The sequence below is a fragment of the Meles meles genome, chromosome 6 (assembly GCF_922984935.1).
Source record: "Meles meles chromosome 6, mMelMel3.1 paternal haplotype, whole genome shotgun sequence".
NCBI lineage: Eukaryota > Metazoa > Chordata > Mammalia > Carnivora > Mustelidae > Meles > Meles meles.
In genome coordinates, this window is record NC_060071.1 from 53,774,411 (window position 1) to 53,793,209 (window position 18,799).

Sequence of the window (18,799 nt, forward strand, 5' to 3'; positions counted from 1 at the left end):
GATAAATTAGAAACTTTGCTCAATGCACCTCTCCTCTCCCAAATCCTCCCAACATCACTCACAGCTGTGTCATTCACTTATACTCCTCTGGGCAGGAAAAAGGGGCTCACTTCTGCACTCTTCCACCCTACCAAATCACATCTGCTGGCTTCAAAGTCTTTGCAACTATGGGTCCTCACCAAAGAGCATGGAGTGCTTAACTGACTCCAGAACCCAGAGATAATTCAGAAACATGGGCAGCAGAGCAGCCAATGGAGTGGAAAAGAGTATGGTGTTTAGACGGTATATGCATGCCTTGTTCATTCTCCCAATAGGAAAGGTATTTATAAAGCCTCAGTCCTGGGGAGGAGCTGTTCCTTTCCCTCTGGCCCCAATGACCTTCAAGTTCAGGGTGATCCTGTTCCCTGGAAATGACTCAAGACTGCAAAGGATGCTTCTAAGAGCAAGGTCTCGGCTTCATGCTCTACACCATCCCCATCTCTCCACATCCAAACCCTCGTCACTGTTAAAATTCACAGTGGTGCTTAACTTTTGCCAAGTTCAGAGTCCATTTTAGAGCGGAGCCAATAATCATCTTCAAGTCCTCTAGAACATTCAGGATCCTTTGAAGTTGTTCAGTCACTGTTGCTCACACACATGTCTCTGTCTGTGTTTGATGGTGGGTTGCTTGCCAAATTTTGTCGTCATTTCATTTTATCAATCATATTTACTTATGCGCTAGGTCTATCACTCCAATGAGAATAATGAAAGCTAACATTCTTCGAGCTTTCTTAACACGCCAGGCTCTGTTCACATGCTTTTACATGGATTAACTCATTGCGTTCGTACAACAAACTTTTGAGATTAGTGCTATTTTCCCTATTGTACAGATGAGAAGACTGAAGCTCAGAGACGTTAAATAACATTCCCACACTAACACTGCTAGTTAGTGGTGAAGCCCCGGCTTGGAACCTTGGCAGTCTGATGCCAGAACCTGTGTGCTTTAACACAAAATACACTGTCCCTAGAATGTGAACATCCTAAAGACACACTTTTGAATTTCCGAAGCTCAGCATATGGAAGGCCGTCAACAAATATTTCTCAAGTAACTGTTTCATTATTTAGAGCGTCTTAAGGTCGCAGAGAGACCAAATTGTATATATTTCTTTCCTGTTTTTACTACTGCTCTAGTAATGCTTACAAACCAACCACACAACCAAGTAGAGAAGACCTTCTCTGTGAAAGAGTCTTACCTAAAAAGGACTTCCACAGTGAGACCAATCTTCAGATTGCTGCCCTTGGCTAAAGCAGAACAAATCCAGTGAGAGCCCCTGGGTGTTCCCCCTCTTTTCGGGTGGTCCCCTCGCTCCTCATGCCAGGGCACTGGAGATATATGGAAGGGGCAAACCTGAGCCAAGAGATTGTGTTCGAACTCTTGGGCCTCCCCAGAGACCCCCAGCTGCAGAAGCTGCTCTTCACCGTGTTCCTGGGCATGCTACACCATCACTGTGCTGGGGAACCTGATCGTGTTCCTCCTGATCCACGTGAGTGCTCTGCACACACCCATGTACTCCCTCCTGAAGAGCCTCTCCTTCTTGGACTTCTGCTGCTCCTCCAGAGTTGTCCCGCAGACCCTGGTGAACTTCTCAGCCAAGAGGAAGGTGATCTCTTATTTGGGCTGCATGGCCCAGATGTTCTTCTATGAGGGTTTCACCACCAGTGAGTGCTATCTCATTGCCACCTTGGCCTATTACCACTATGCCGCCATTTGTAACCCCTGCTCAACCCACTCACCATGCCTCCTGAGATCTGTGTCTCTTTGATCGTGGGCTCCTATGGTGCAGGGTTTCTCATTTCTCTTATCCATACAAGCTGTATCTTTAGTCTGAAATTCTGTGGTGCTCACATGGTCGCTCAGTTCTGTGCCAGACCACCTACCTTGTCTCTGTCTTGTGTGGACACCACCTGTGTGAGATCCTGCTCTTCATTTTTGCTGGTTTCAAACTTTTGAGCTGCACCCTCACCATCTTTGTCTCCTACCTCTTAATCCTCATTTCCATCCTGAGAATGAACTCAGTCCATGGCAGGTTCAAGGCCTTTTCCACCCGCGCTTCCCACCTCACTGCTGTTTGCCTCTTCAATGGTACAGCACTTTTTATGTACCTGCGCCCCAGGTCCAGCTACTCATTGACCCAAGACCGCACAGTTGCTGTGATCTACACAGTGATAATCCCAATGCTGAACCCCCTTATTTATTCCTTGAGAAACAAGAATGTGAAGGAAGCTTTAAGAAAGGTTTGGGGCAGGAAAATAATGGAATAATGGAATACCACATATCTTTAGAAAGCCAAAGGAGGGTCACCCGGCTGGCTCAGTCAGTTAAGCATCTGCCTTTGGCTCAGGTCATGATCCCAGGGCTCCGGGATCGAGCCCCACATCGGGGTCCCTGCTAAGTGGGGAAGCTGCTTGAGTTTCAGTTTTCTCTTTTGTAAAATAGGAAAACTAATAATTGTAGCAATACAGTTGTTGCTAGGAGAATTGAGTTGATGCAGGCAAAGCACTTAGAAGGGTGCCTGGTTCAGAGCAAGCACGTAATAAACATGAGCTCCTCTTATTGGAAATGGCTGCTGACTTTTAGCAAATGCCTTTCAGTTACTCTTGATATAATCATGTGACCTTCTTCCTTTATTTGTTCCTGTGCTGAATTGGAGACACATATTTCCTAATGTTAAGCCATTCATATTTCCTGGAATTCTACCTGATGGTGAAATGATTTTCTTTTAATAGATGGTTGGATTTGATTTGCAAAGATTTTATTTAGACTCTTGGCATCTATATTCAAAGATAAAGTTAGACTGTTGTCTTTTTGTATTATCTTTATTATATTTTAATATGAAGAGTAAACTAGTCTTGGGTACCTGTGTGGCTCAGTCAGTTAAGCGTCTGTCTTCGGCTCAGGTCATGGTGTCCGGGTCCTGAGATTGAGCCCCGCACTGGGCTCCCTGCTCAGTATAAAGTCTGCTTCTTCCTTCCCCAGTTCCCTAGTTTGTGTTGTCTCTCTCGCTGTGTCTCTGTCAAATAAACAAATCTTAAAAAAAAAAGAGTTAACCAGGCTTGTAAAATGTATCGAAGATCTTTCTTCTTTGCCTGTAGTGTGGAATAATTTAAGTAAGATAGAAATATCTGTTCTTTAAAAAAATGCTGTATACTGGGGCACCGGGGTGGCTTGGTGGGTTAAAGACTCTGCCTTCAACTCAGGTCATGATCTCAGGGTCGGGAGATCAAGCCCCACATCAGGCCCTCTGCTCCGCAGGGAGCCTGCTTCCTCCTCTCTCTGCCTGCCTCTCTGCCTACTTGTGATCTCTCTCTCTCTCTGTGTGTCAAATAGATAAATAAATAAATAAATCTTTAAAAAAAAAAACACTAAAATGCTTTATATTTTGTGGTGCCTGGATGGCTCAGTCAGTTAAGGTCTTGGTTTCAGCTCAGGTCTCTATCTCAGGGTCATGACTTCAAGCCCCACACTGGGCTTCACGCTTCGCATGGAGCCTATTTTAAAAAGAAGTAAAATAAATAAAAATTCTCTATACTTAGCTATAAAACCAACTGAGATTGATGCTTTCTTAAAAGGTAGATCATTAATTAGCTTTCTTATTTCTTATATGATTATTGGTTTCATTTTCGTTTTTTCCCCCTGTTTATTAAGTCAACTTGATCATTTGTATTTTATTTTATTTTTTTAAAAGATTTTATTTATTTGGTTGTCAGAGGGAGAGAGACAGCACAAGCAGGCAAAGTGGCAGGCAGAGACAGAGAGAGAACCAGGCTCCCCCCGGGGAAAGGAGCCCACTGCGGGACTCGATCCCAGGACTCTGGGATCATGACCTGAGACGAAGGCAGCAGCTTAACCGACTGAGCCACCCAGGCATCCTGATCATTTGTATTTTATTCAAAAATTATTTCCTTCCGGGACACCTGGGTGGCTCAGTCATTTGAGCATCTGCCTTGGACTCAGGTCATGATCCTCCCTCTCCCTCTGCCTGCCGCTCCCCCTGATTGTGCTCATGCTCTCTCTCTCTGTCAACTAAATAAATAAAATCTTCAAAAAAATTATTTCCTTCTTCTAGTTTTTCAAGATTAATGCCATGAGTTGCACATAATATTCTCTTAAAATTTTTGTACTTGTTCTCTAGATCAGTACCATTGACACTGACTCCTCTAGGTCTCTTCAGATAGTTTCTTCCATATTTAGGACAATATAAAAAAGAAATCCTCTTCCATAAAACGAGAGAGATGCAGTAAGTGGTCTGGAAGGTATTAGGTTTTCTTTAGTGTCTTTTATTAAGACTTTATGACTTTGTTAATAATTTCTGCATATCTAGAGACCTCATATTTTTGCATATCTATGTAATATATAGTATTTTTAAAAATAACATTATCTGAATATTTTTTGCTTGTGTACAGAAGTAAAATTGCCTTTTATATATTTTCTTTTTTGTCCAAACACACTGCTACACTTTCTCTATCAATGCCAAATTTTATCTGTAGACTGGGAGGGGTTTTCATGTAGGGAATATTATCTTTTTCCTTTCTAATCCTTATACTTAAAATAATTTTTTTCTTGCTTGACTGCATTGATTTGGAATTTCAGCCTAATACTGAATAGAGATAGTAAACAGGGGCATCTGGGTGGCTCAGGGGGTTAAGGTCTCTGCCTTTAGCTTGGGTCATGATCTCAGGATCCTGGGATCAAGCCCTGCATCAGGCTCTCTGCTCAGTGGGGAGCCTGCTTCCTCCTCTCTCTCTCTCTGCCTGCTTCTCTGCCTACTTGTGATCTGTCTGTCAAATAAATAAAATCTTAAAAAAAATAGTAAAGAAAGACTTTTCTGTGTGTCAGGAATCTGGGCATGGCTCCTCTGTGTCCTCAGCTTCAGGATCTCATAAGGCTGCAGTCAAGGTATCAGCCAGGACTGGGTCTCATCTGAGGCTCAGCTGGGGAAGGACACACTTCCAAGCCAACATCCTTGTTGTCAGGAGTCAGTTCCTTGTGCTTGGGTCTGCTGGCCAGAGGTCATACTCAGTTCCTTGGCATGTGGGCCTCTCTGTAGGGCAGTTTACTTCATGCAATCTAACAAGAGTGAGGGTCGGTAGAGTCTAGAAAGATGGAAGTCACAGTTGTATTTAATATAGTCACAGAAATGATATCCATCACTTTTGTTGTATTCTGTTTTCTAGAAAGTCTCAGACTCCGTTCATACTCCAAGGGCAATGGACTACACATCGGTGTGAATATTAGGAAGCAAGGGATGATTGGAAAGTGTTTTAGAATCTGTCACTGCGGGGGCCTGGGTGGCTCAGTGGGTTAAAGCCTCTGCCTCCGGCTCGGGTCATGATCCCAGGGTCCTGGGATTGAGCCCTGCATCGGGCTCTCTGCTCAGCAGGGAGACTGCTTCCTCCTCTCTCTCTGCCTGCCTCTCTGCCTACTTGTGATCGGTCTCTGTCAAAGAAATTTTTTAAAAAAGTTAAAAAAAAAAAAAGAATCTGTCGCTGCCTCCTACTCCAGATCTCCAGTTCCTATTTTCAGGGGGGCAGCTCCTCTTACCTGTTCCTTGCAAACCCATCCAGAAATATTTTTTTAAAGATTTTATTTATTTATTTGACAGTCAGAGATCACAAGTAGGCAGAGAGGCAGGCAGAGAGAGAGGGGGAAGAAGGCTCCCCACCGAGCAGAGAGCCCGATGTTGGGCTCAAGCTCAGGACCCCGGGATCATGACCTGAGCTAAAGGCAGAGGCTTAACCCACGGAGCCACCCAGGTGCCCCCATCCAGAAATATTTTATGCATCTATGGGAAGTCATACCTCCAACACACACTCAAAAATGATAATATTGTATATACGGTGCTCAGCATCCAGATTTTCACATTTAACAATATGTATGTTTTAAAAACTAGTCCATTTTAATAGTTATAGATCTTGTGCTCTTTTTTATGATTGTATGTGCTTCCATTGTTTGGACAGTCCATCATTTATTTATTTATTTATTTATTTTTTCTTTTCTGGCTATAAATTTATTCAACACAAAACAATCTCCAACTTTATTGAGGTGGCTGACCACGTCCACGACCAAATCCGCCTCTGAACTGGAACTCAGTTGCTAACCCAGCCCCGGCCTCAGCTTTCTTGTCGGCCCCAGGGGGCACAGCGTTTCGTCTGTAGGTGTCTCTGTCAGCTTCCCCTCGTGTGAGTCTTGCAGGTCATTCTCCCTCCAGACCTTTGGGCCGTGGTCTGCCAGTCTCAGGGCGGCTGCAGCGCAGAGTGGCAGGCACAATCTCGGGGGGCAGGTAGAGGTAATCACGCAGATACTGGATACCCTCGTTGGTAAGGTACCAGTAGAAATGTCTCCAGGCAAACTGTTCCTTTACGTAGCCTCGTGATTTAGGAGACTGCACGGCCTTCATGACATGAAGATTGGGAACGTTCTTGTCTGCCAACTCAGGGTGTTTGGGCATGTGGACATCCTTCTTGGCCACCATCACTCCCTCCTTGAAAAGGAGTTCATAAATGGCACTTGGGTTCTTCTTGGGCATCAACATCTCGGCGGATGCTACATCCGGGGCCGGAGCTGGAAAGCCAGTTCATCATTTATTTTACCAGCTCCTCCTTTCATAGATATTTAGGTTGTTAGAAACCTTTTACAAACAATGCTGGAAGCTATGTGGCAATTCCTGACCAGAAAGTACACACATTTTAAGATTTGATAGTTATTGACAAATAGCCTTCCTAAAAAGCTGAAGAACCAGTTTGTAGCACTGAATTAGAGTGCCTGTTTCCATTCACAGTTTATGCTCTAGAAATACTGATCTATTTGTATATCCCAGAGTATACCACACTTCATTAAGCTTTTTCTCTTGGTCTCATGCTTGTACTCTGCCTCTAACATTTTCCTCCCATTTGCTTTCTTAGAAAAATCCTACACATTCTTCAAGTTCTCTGCTCAAATGTCATCTTTCTGTGAAGCCTCCTTTCACCAAGGATCTTGTGTTCCCAATAACCTTGTGCGTATCTTTATTAAGGGATGTGATTATTTTGATTTGCAATGTTATAGTTATAATAGAATCAATTTCTCTTCTTCTCCACTAGAAGTTAGGAATAATTTCTTTTCATTTTTATTTCCAGCACATAAAACCATGCTTGGCTTATAACCACACAAGTATTTGTTGAGTTAATTAAGATGAATCTTAATTGGCAATGTATTCCAGATCCCTTCCCAAGGTGCTAATTATTGCACCGATGACAGGAAATCAGCCTTCTATAAGTTGTACAATTTGGGGGTTAAAAATATCTCCAGGCCAACCCCTCCTCTCAATAACAATGGAGTAATCTCCACCAGTAACTGCAGGAACTTGTAAAGAACCCGAATACACCAGAAACCATTCAGACGGCAAATTAGTTCAGATTGTGGCTCCTTCCTCGAAAATCAGTCGTGGGGAAAATATAAAGTAAGAGGAAAGCAGAGAATCCAGGATTGAACCACCATAGCCACTCTCTTTGTGAGAAACTCCTGGGGAAACCAGTCTGTCTTGAACTGGAATATGTGGGAAGAGATGGGAGAAGATGGGATTCGGGTGTGGAGAATACAGAGTCAGCAGGCTATACTCTGGGAAGAGGGTAGCAGTGAGAGAGTAGGTGGAAAAAAGCTTTCTAAAGTTCTGCTCTCAAGTACAAATGTCCAAATTATAAAATAAAGTACAGCAAGGAAAAGTACAGCACAGGGAACATAGTCAATAATATGGTAATAGAGTTGTATGGTGCCTACACTTATCGTGGTGAGTACTGAGTAATGTATAGGCTTGTTAACTCAGTATGTCGTACACCTGAAACTAATATAACATCGTATGTCAGCTATACTTAATAATAAATTTGAAAATATTCACTTGTGTTGATGCCTGGGGGGCTCAGTCGGTTAAGCATCTGCCTTTGGTTCAGATCAGGATCCCAGGGTCCTGGGATCAAGCCCTGCATCAGGCTCTCTGCTCGGCAGGGAGCATGCTTCTCCCTCTCCTCCCCATTCACACTCTCTCTTGCTCTCTTTTGCTCTCAAATAAATAAAATATTTCTTAAAAAAAGTTCTGCTCTTGCTTATCTGCAGAGTTGCTTTGGGACAGTCATTCCTGCCCCTTCACCATAAAACAAGTGACCGCATCCTAGACCCTTGGGGATGGTACCCACAAGAGTTGTATCTAACAGACGCACAGTACTCCATGATTTTATTGGTTATTCCATGGATCCTCTCTACCTCTCTGCACACCAGTTTGCCTCCAAATTCGCTGCCACGGTTCTATTTCCTCAAATTGTTTCTGTTTCTTTCTATTTATTTACTTGTTTGCTTGTTTCTTTGTTTACTTTTAAAGTAGGCTCCACACTCAACGTGGAGCCCAACATGGGACTTGAATTCATGACCCTGAGACCAAGACCTGAGCTGAGATCAAGAATTGGACCCTTCATCGACTGAGCCACCAAGGCACCCCTCTTTTTCTGTTTAAATAAGCCAGTTACTTTCTGCTGTTTGTAACTATTAACCTTGACCTTTAGTGGAAACAAGACTGGAAGAAAGGAAAGGGTCACGGCATTATTATAATAAACCTGATGAGAGGTGATGTCGGTATGGGCAAGAATGTTGGAGGAGTAAGAGGTTATTGGGGGGTGCCTCGGTGGCTCAGTGGGTTAAAGCCTCTGCCTTTGGCTCGGGTTGTGATCTCAGGGTCCTGGCATCGAGCCCCACATCGGGCTTTCTGCTCAGTGGGGAGCCTGCTTCCCCCCTCTCTCTCTGCCTGCCTCTCTGCCTACTTGTGATCTTTGTCTGTCAAATAAATAAACAAAATCTTAAAAAAAAAAAAGAGGTTATTGGACTGGAGATATATTTTGGATATAAAGGAGACAGAACTTTCCTTACACCACACACGAAAATAGACTCAAAATGGATGAAGGACCTCAATGTGAGAAAGGAATCCATCAAAATCCTTGAGGAGAACGCAGGCAGCAACCTCTTTGACCTCAGCCACAGCAACATCTTCCTAGGAACATCGGCAAAGGCAAGGGAAGCAAGGGCAAAAATGAACTATTGGGATTTCATCAAGATCAAAAGCTTTTGCACAGCAAAGGAAACAGTTAACAGAACCAAAAGACAACTGACAGAATGGGAGAAGATATTTGCAAACGACATATCAGATAAAGGGCTAGTGTCCAAAATCTATAAGGAACTTAGCAAACTCAACACCCAAAGAACAAAAAATCCAATCAAGAAATGGGCAGAGGACATGAACAGACATTTCTGCAAAGAAGACATCCAGATGGCCAACAGACACATGAAAAAGTGCTCCACATCACTCGGCATTAGGGAAATACAAATCAAAACCACAATGAGATATCACCTCACACCAGTCAGAATGGCTAAAATTAACAAATCAGGAAATGACAGATGCTGGCGAGGATGCAGAGAAAGGGGAACCCTCCTACACTGTTGGTGGGAATGCAAGCTGGTGCAACCACTCTGGAAAACAGCATGGAGGTTCCTCAAAATGTTGAAAATAGAACTACCCTATGACCCAGCAATTGCACTACTGGGTATTTACCCTAAAGATACAAACGTAGTGATCTGAAGGGGCACGTGCACCTGAATGTTAATAGCAGCAATGTCTACAATAGCCAAACTATGGAAAGAACCTGGATGTCCATCAACAGATGAATGGATAAAGAAGATGTGGTGTATATATACACAATGGAATACTGTGCAGCCATCAAAAGAAATGAAATCTTGCCATTTGCGACGACGTGGATGGAACTAGAGGGTATCATGCTTAGTGAAATAAGTCAATTGGAGAAAGACAACTATCATATGATCTTCCTGATATGAGGACGTGGAGATGCAACATGGGGGGTTAGAGGGATAGGAGAAGAATAAATGAAACAAGATGGGATTGGGAGGGAGATAAACCATAAGTGACTCTTAATCTCACAAAACAAACTGAGGGTTGCTGGGGGGAGGGGGGGTTGGGAGAGGGGGAGGGGGGTTATGGACATTGGGGAGGGTATGTGCTATGGAGAGTGCTGTGAAGTGTGTAAACCTCGCGATTCACAGACCTGTACCGCTGTGGATAAAAATACATTATATGTTTATAAAAAAATAAGAAATAAATAAAAAATTTAAAAAAAATAGAAGAAAAAAAAAGGAGACAGAACTTTCTAAAGGACTGGATAAGGAAGAGGAGGAAAATAAAGTAGTCGAGGATGACTCCTAGGTTTTTGGCCAGCACACTTGTGTGACTGGCTGGTAGTGCCATTAATTGAAACAGGAAAAACTGAGGGAGAAGGTTATTTTTAAGGGTGGAAATTAGAAGTTCTGCTTTGGTCATGCTCCACGCCAGATTCCTGTTAGACATCCAAGTGGAGATGATATATGAGTTTGGCCTTTCACACAGGGACATGTCCTACAAACTTATAGCATCAGCAGAAAACAGAGTATTTAAAGTCATAGGACTGGTGCTCCTAGGTGGCTCAGTCAGTTAAGCATCTTACTCTTGGTTTCAGCTCAGGGCATGATCTCAGGGTCATGGGATTAAGCCCTGTGTTGGGCTCCACATTCAACCTAGAATCTGCTTGTGATTCTTTCTCCCTCTGCTCCTCCCCCCCACTCATGCTCACTCTCTCTCTCTCCAAATAAATTTAAAAAAAAAATCTTAAAAAAAAAAAGGTCATAGAGGGCACCTGGATGGCTCAGTTTGTTAAGCAACTGCCTTCAGCTCAGGTCATGATCCTGGAGTCACAGGATCGAGTCCCACATCGGGCTCCCTGCTTGGCGGGGAGTCTGCTTTTCCCTCTGACCCTCCCCCTTCTCATGCTCTCTCTCATTCTCTCTATCAAAAAAAAAAAAAAAAAGAATCTTGTTTAAAAAAAAAAAAGAAAATTATCTTCTAAAAAAAAATAAGGTCATAGGACTGGATGAGACCATTAGGAATATTATATATATATGTAATTGACCACAAAATGAAGTCTGAGGCAACTGATATTTAGATGTTGGGAAGAAAAGGTGGATTCAGCAAAGGAAATGAGAAAGGAGCAGCTGATGAAATACAAAGAAACTGGGAGAATGGGGAGTCTCTGACGCTAGAAGAAAGCACTGTTCCAAAAGGAGGGAGAGATTTATATATCAACATTCTGCTAAGAGTTCAGTAAGCTGAACAGAAAATTTATTGTGAACTATGAACAGATAAAAGTAATCAGTGAACTTGGCAAGGGCATTTTCATACAGCAGTATGGAGAAAAGCCTGGGATTTGCTTCCCTTTTCCCGCCCTCCAACGTTCTCTTTCTTCTTGCCTGGAACCTAGATAAAATGGCTGCAACTATCATAGCCATACTGTGTCATGAGGTGAACTCGAAGATTTTATTTATTTATTTGACAGACAGAGATCACAAGTAGGCAGAGAGAGAGAGCGAGGAAGAAGGCTCCCTGCGGAGCAGAGAGCCTGATGTGGGGCTCAATACCAGGACCTTGAGATCATGACCTGAGTTGAAGGCAGAGGCTTTAACCCACTGAGCCACCCCGGTGCCCCATGAGGTGAATTTGAGAATGGAAGCTTTGTGCTAAAGATGGCAGAGCAGGAAGCCAAAGGGTGCCTGGGTCCCTAATGACAACAAGGAACCATAATATCTTCCTCTGAGCTTCCTTCACATAAAAGAAAACAAACCTTTATATACATGACTCTAATTTGAATATTTCTTTTTTTTTTTAAGATTTTATTTATTTGAGAGAGAAATGAAGAGGGAGCATAAGCAGGGGATGGGGGAGAGGGGAAAACAGACTCCCCACTGAGCAGGGAGCCCTGTGTGGGGCTTGATCACCGGACATCTAACCAACTGAGTCATCCAGATGTCCCCTAATTTGAGTTTTCTGTTATGTGTGACTAAAACTAAATCATACTGACATAGGAGAGCAAAGAAAAGAGTCAGTGTGCTGACAGAAACAAAAGTTTTCTTTTCAGGGTGTGTGTGTGTGTGAGTATGTGTGTGTGTGTTTAAAGATGGGAGGTACTATAATATATTGGTGAGAATAATTATTTAGAGGAAGAAATCGATGATACGGAAGAGAGACGGTATAATACAGGAGTAAAGCATATGAGGAAGGAAAAGGGACTGGAGTCCAGTACACCAATGAGGGGATTGGCTTTCAATGGTAGTGAGAATAGTTTATCCATCGTAAGGAGCGAAGGCAGACAGGTACAGGCCCAGGTAGCTTGGTAGCTTTGGTGAGGAAGAATAAGTAGTTTTCAACCAGGCTCTTCTATTTTCTCAATGCAATATGAAGTGAGTCATGAAATTAATTACAGTTTATGTGTGAGCTGGGGATAATAATAGTGTAGCTTCCAAGGGTTAATCTGCACGGATGTAGATCATGCACGGTACATAGGTCATGGCTAGGTTTGCTGCACTGAAATCTCTGGGAGACCTAATTGCACAACAAGAAACTTGCACGTAGCTAAGTTATAGGAAATGCTGCCTGTGGATTTCATGACTGGGTTATATTTTTACAGCACGGGATGAATATATGAACTCATAACACCTAGAACTCAGGTGTTAGTTGGGGCAAAGGCATTCTCTCCCAAGGTTCAAAATGGAGGAAAGGTCTACTGTTCTTGGCTAGGGTCACTGAACTCTGGGTGCAGCCCCATGAGAAACAAGGGAAGGATTGGGAAGCTGCTTCAACTTTGTCCTCATTCTCAAAGTCTTCATTCTCTCATCCTCCAAGTCCTTGAACTTTGGCCAACCCTTGTAGTCTGTCCTAGCCTAAGTGGTCACTTTGGAATTTGTATTATCATCTGAATTGACGTAGTTTGCTGGAGAAAATAAGGGGCTACAAGAGTGCACTAAATCAGTTACGCCTTTTATCAACCCTCCCTTTTGGTTCTTGTACAATTCTTTCATGCTTAGAGGTCATACAGAAAAATGTCATGCTGGGGGCGCCTGGGTGACTCAGTCAGTTACAAGACCAACTCTTGATTTTGGCTCAGGTCATGATCTCAGGGTCGTGGGATTGAACCCTGTGTTGGGCTCCATGCTCAGTGCGGAGCCTACTTGGGAGTCTCCCTCTCTTTCTGCCCCTCCCTCTCCACCTCGTGCATGCTCTTTGGCTCTCTCAAAAAAAAAAAAAAAAAAAAAAAAATGGTCATGCCGAATGTGAGAATCCTTATGACAATGTCAGTAGTATGGCACTCTAGCCAACTCAGACTTGCAGTTGACTGGGAATTCCATGTCACCTGATTGACCCTTCCTACCTAATATTAAATGGAAACCTGCCACCAGGTTAGCTTTGACTTACTGGTATCTTTTGTACTTTTTGGAGTCACACAGATGTTTGTATATGGTCAAACACACACAGGTGTTTGTATATGGTCATCAGTTTCATTTCTGCAAGTTTTCTTTTCAAGCTAAACAACCAGTAAACCAGTGTTTTTCAATGTGTGGTTAGCAAAAGCTTCAGAGTCAACTTTTCAGCTTAAAAAAAAATAAAGAGAGTGAGAGAAAAAAAGAAAATTCCTGATTCCTATTGTCTAAAAACTGAATCAGTATCTCTTGGGGGAAAGCCCCAGAATTTGCACTTTTAATTAATTGATCAAAGGGTTCCCATGCACCCTCATGTTTTAGGACCATTGCCCCAAACTCCGTGAGTCAAGGGACTGTGCTACTCTTTTTCACCTCCATAGTCCCCACACCCGGCACAATACCTGCAATGTAGTGCTCAACCATGATTGAATGAATGAAGGAAGGAAGGAAGGATTTATGGCAAGCAGCCTTGATAATTCCTTCAGACACCATATTCCCTTTATCTTAGGTCAGGCAATGGATCTCAACCATTTTGATTACAGGATCCCAAAGAGCTTGCCTTTAGAAAATCCTAGAAAATGCAAGACTGTACAAACACATTTTTATTAGGTATTCAAGTTGATGTCATTGGGGTGCCTGGGTGGCTCAGTCGGTTAAGCATCTGCCTTTGGCTCAGTTCACCATCTCAGGGTCTTGGGATAGTGCCCCACACTGCACTCGCTGCTCAGCGAGGAGTCTGCTCCCTCTGCCTCTGCTTCTTCCCCCACCCCCCAGCGCTGCTCTCAATTTCTCTCTCTCAAATAAATTAAATAAAACCTCTCTCAAAAAAAAATAATAAAAATTAAAAGAAAGTTGACATCATCGCACTTCCTATAGCCTCTAGAAAACTCTGTATACTCTTAAGAGAGTGAGAAAAAAATCTTAGCGTTATCACAGAAATAGTTTTAACCTCCTGGACTTCCCAAAAAGCCTACCCTTAGTGAACCACTGCTGGACGGGATGTTTTGGCCATGGGACTGGTAAAATGTCACTGTGAAGTACATGAACTCTATAGTAAGGATGACTGGGTATGAATTAGCTCTTTCACTCACTAGCTGCGTGACATTAATGTGTGACACTCAGTGACCTTCCTGTACTTCCTTCTCCTTCTCTGTAAAACAGGGATAACAGTGCCTGCTTCTTAGGGATGTTGTGAGAATTCGGTGAGTTGAAACACCGTAAGTGCTTAGGACAGCCTCAAGCACACAGTAAGCAGGACAAAGGTACACGTAAATGTTATTATTACATGAAGGTATCCTTAGAAGTAGTTGTCCTAGTATAAATGCTACATGATTACTCATAACTGCTATGTTCTCAGGCCGCTTCCGAATGCTTTCTCACGGACATAAACCACACTTACAGCCCATCTGACCTGCAACCTAGTGGACAGCTGTTGTCAGAGGTCACGGGTTTGGACTACAGTTTTCTAACTCCTTCTCTGAGTTCTTTTTAAATCCCCGGGTGGTGTTTGTCACATACTGTTGCAAAAGCAATTTCTAGTCTCTACCACTGAGTATGATTTGGTTGCGTCCTCATTTTCTTTGCTTGCCTTTCTCTTTTAGAAAAAGGTACTTCGCCCTTACTATAATAACATTTTTGAGTCTGTTAGTTAGCTCTACAAGAGTTTTATTTTTTTTCTTTCTAAGCTCATGCTCATCTCTGAATATTCGCTTCCTTTTTCCTTTTAATAGTTTCCAGTTTCTTTGGTGTTATTTCCCTTTAAAACTTTATCTTTCGGAGCATCTGGGTGGCTCAGTGGGTTAAGCCTCTGCCTTCAGCTTCGGGCCCTGATCTCAGGGTCCTGGGATAGAGCCCTAAAGCCCCCACATCTGGGCTCTCTGCTCAGCAGGGAGCCTGCTTCCTCCCTCTCTCTCTGCCTGCCTCTCTGCTTACTTGTGATCTCTGTCTGTCAAATAAATAAATAAATAAAATTTTAAAAAACAAGAAAGGAGAGTTTTTGGCTCAGTATAAGGAAAAGTTTGAAAAATGTATTTAAAACCCAGATTATGAAGGTAATGTGTATTCACTGGAAGAATTCTGAAAATGTATGTATGTATGTATGTATTTTTTGTGTTCAATTAGCCAACATACAATACACCATTAGTTTCTGTCACAGTGTTCAACGATTCACTATTTCTGTATAATACTCAGTGCTGAAAATGTATTTCTAAAAAAGTAAATAAAGTTCACCTATAAGCACTCCACTGAAATAATACCGTTAATATGTTGGCATATGTACTTCCAAAAAGTTTTTTTTTTGGCAATAAGTGTATTTTTATAATAAGTGGGACCATTTAAATATACTATTTTGGTTTGATAGTATATAAATACGTGAGGAACACTCCTCTATTTCATTACATACTAATTCTACAGTATTTTTAAAAAGATTTTTTTAAAGATTTTTATTTATTTATTTGACAGACAGAGATCACAATTAGAGAGGCAGGCAGAGAGAGAGAGAGGAAGGGAAGCAGTCTCCCCGCTGAGCAGAGAGCCCGATGTGGGGCTCAATCCCAGGACCCTGGGATCATGACCTGAGCCGAAGGCAGAGGCTTTAACCCACTGAGCCACCCAGGCGCCTCTAAAAAGATTTTTATTTATTCATTTCTTTGTCAGAGAGAGAGAGAGAGAGGGAGAGACTGCCCACAAGCAGGGGGAGTGGGGCAGGCAGAGGGAGGAGCAGGAAGCCCGACTTGGAACTCCATCCTAGGACCCTGGGATCATGACCGATGCTGAAGGCAGACGCTTAACCGACTGAGCCATCCAGGCTGTAGCCAACAGCCTACAATATGTTTTTAAAAAGACTCAAGTAATCCAAGATAACTTGGATAGAAAAATTAGAACATTAGTTCTAAATGGCCATCAATGGACAACCAGAGTAATTTGATATTTATCCTTCCACACTTTTTTTCTATGCATGTACTTCTAGAAAAACAAAACTAACTATATCTTCTATTTTGTGGTGAAATTCACATAACATACAATTTACCATTCAGTGGCATTTAGTACTTTTACAATGTTGTGCAACCATCCCCACTATCTAGTTCCAGAACATTTTCACCGTTAACAAAAGGAAACCCCATAGCCATTAAGCGGTCACTCCCATTCTCTCCTTTCCCCAGCTCCTGGCAGCCATTAATAAGCTGTTTCTATGGATTTGCCTATCACTGCACATTTCAAATAAATGGAATCATACAATATGTGACCTTTTGTGTTGGCTTCTTTCATTTAGCATAAAATTTTCTGGGTTCATCCATGTTGTGGAATAAGAAATATTCCATTACACAGATAAATACCACATTTTGTCCATTTATCAGTTGATGGACACTTTTTGGCTACTGCAAATAGTACTGCTAATTTTTTGGTTAAACATCTGTTTTCTGTGTACCAATGAGAGGAATTGCTGGATTATATGGTATTTTATATATTTAATGTATTGAGAAACCACCAAGCTATTTTCCACAGAGGCATTTTCTGTTCATACCAGCAGTAAGAGTTCCAATTTCTTCACATCCTTGCAAACACTTGCTGCTTTCCATTTATTGTTGTTTTATAGCTATTCCAGTAGGTGGGAAGCGATAAAGTGACATCCTACTGTGGCTTTGAATTGGATTTCCCTAATGACTAATGATGCTCAACCTCATTTTCATGCACTTATTACTTGGAAATCCTCTTTGGAGAAATGTTTATCCAAGTCTTTTACCTATTGTTTAATTGGATGCAATGTGCTTTTTTTCTTTTTCTTTTTCTTTTTTAGTTAAAAATACATCATGGGTGGGGTGCTGGGGTGCCGGGGTGGCTCAGTTGGTTAAGTGGCTGCCTTTGGCTCAGGTCATGATCCCAGGGTCCTGAGATGGAGCCCCGCACCGGGCTCCCTGCTTGGTAAGTAGTCTGCTTCTCCCTCTCCCTCTGCTGCTCCCCCTGCTTGTGCTCTCTCTGTCAAATAAATAAATAAAATCTTAAAAAAAAAAAGAAATACACCAGGGACATTTTTATTCTTTCTCATTTTTGTACCAGTGTAATGTAGTATATTTCATTCTCTAGGTTTATTACATGTTAGAAATCAATTAACTTACCATTATATATATATATATTTATTTATTAAAGATTTTATTTATTTGACAGAGATCACAAGTAGGCAGAGAGGCAGGCAGGGGGGGGGGAGTAGACTCCCCACTGAGCAGAGAGCCCATGCAGGGTTCAATCCCAGGAACCTGGGATCATGACCTGAGCCAAAAGCAGAGGCTTCAACCCACTGAGCCACCCAGGCGTCCCACCATTAAATATTTAGACTGTTTGCACTATTTTTTTTTCCATTTTATTTTAGACTGTTTGCACTATTAAACTTTTTAATTAATGCTGTAGTGAACATTTCAATAGGTGACTCCTTACATGTGTCCAAGAGTATTCCTGAGAAAAACTCCTTGAAACAGAATTGCTCGCCAAGGGTAGGCAATTCTTAATCTGTAGATAAAACGTGTTAACTTGCTTTCCATTCTGGTTGTACAAACCTACAGCCCTACCAAAGGCATTAGAAGGTGTCTATTTCCTTGCATATTTATCAACAATGGGTTATATGGATGTAATAATGTTAATAACGTGATTGGCGCAAAATGGCATCTTACTGTTTTAAATCTCATTGATTTAACCACTGTACATATAAATAATCTTTCATAGATTTATTGGCCATTCCAATTTATTTGTTTCTTTTTGGTAAATTGGTTGTTTTGTCTTTATCAATTTTTAAGTTCTTTTCAATATTAATGCAATCAATCTTTTAGCTATAAGTAACTTTTTGTCATACTCCCTTTATTTTTTTTCTTTTTGTAAAGATTTATCTATTTATCTATTTATTTGAGAGGCAGAGAAACAGAGAGAGGGAGCAAGGGGAAGGGGCAGAGGGGGAGGGAGAGAAAATCTCCAGCAGACTGCCTGCTGAGCAACAGAGCCTGATGCAGGGCTTGATCCCAAGACCCCAAGATCATGACCTGAGCCAAAGGCCAATGCTTAACCGGATGAGCCACCCATCTTTTTCAAATTTTTAAAAAGTAAGTTCTACACCCAATATGGAGCTTGAACTCAAGACTCTAAGATCAAGAGTCTTATGTTCAGCCAACTAAGCCAGCCAGGCATGACTACTTGAGCTCTATTTTTCACTCTATTCTGTTCCATTCATCTATCTGTCTGTTCTGACAGACAGATATCATACTATTTTAATTTCTTATCTTTCTAATATACATTAATATCTGATAGACCAAGTCTCACCTTATTACTCTTGTTAGAGGCTCTTTCTCTTTCTTTTTCTTCCTTACTTCCCTCCTCTCTTCCCTCCCTCTTTTCCTTCCTTCCTTCCTTTCTTTTCTTATCATTTGTTTATTCTTCCAGATGTACTTTACAGTAACT

At 42.0% G+C, this 18,799-nt stretch overlaps 1 protein-coding gene and 1 pseudogene across 1 annotated transcript; one reads left to right on the forward strand and one right to left on the reverse strand.

Moving 5' to 3' along the window:
* Positions 1 to 1,309: 1,309 nt before the first annotated feature.
* Positions 1,310 to 2,301, forward strand: LOC123943312 (olfactory receptor 5AU1). Its single transcript, XM_046007355.1, is given in 4 exon segments — positions 1,310 to 1,474; positions 1,476 to 1,755; positions 1,758 to 1,940; positions 1,943 to 2,301. Coding segments are annotated over 4 exon segments (945 nt in total). The 5' UTR covers positions 1,310 to 1,351.
* Positions 2,302 to 6,024: 3,723 nt separating this feature from the next.
* LOC123943367 overlaps positions 6,025 to 18,799 on the reverse strand; it is a 30,368-nt pseudogene continuing 17,593 nt past the window's right edge.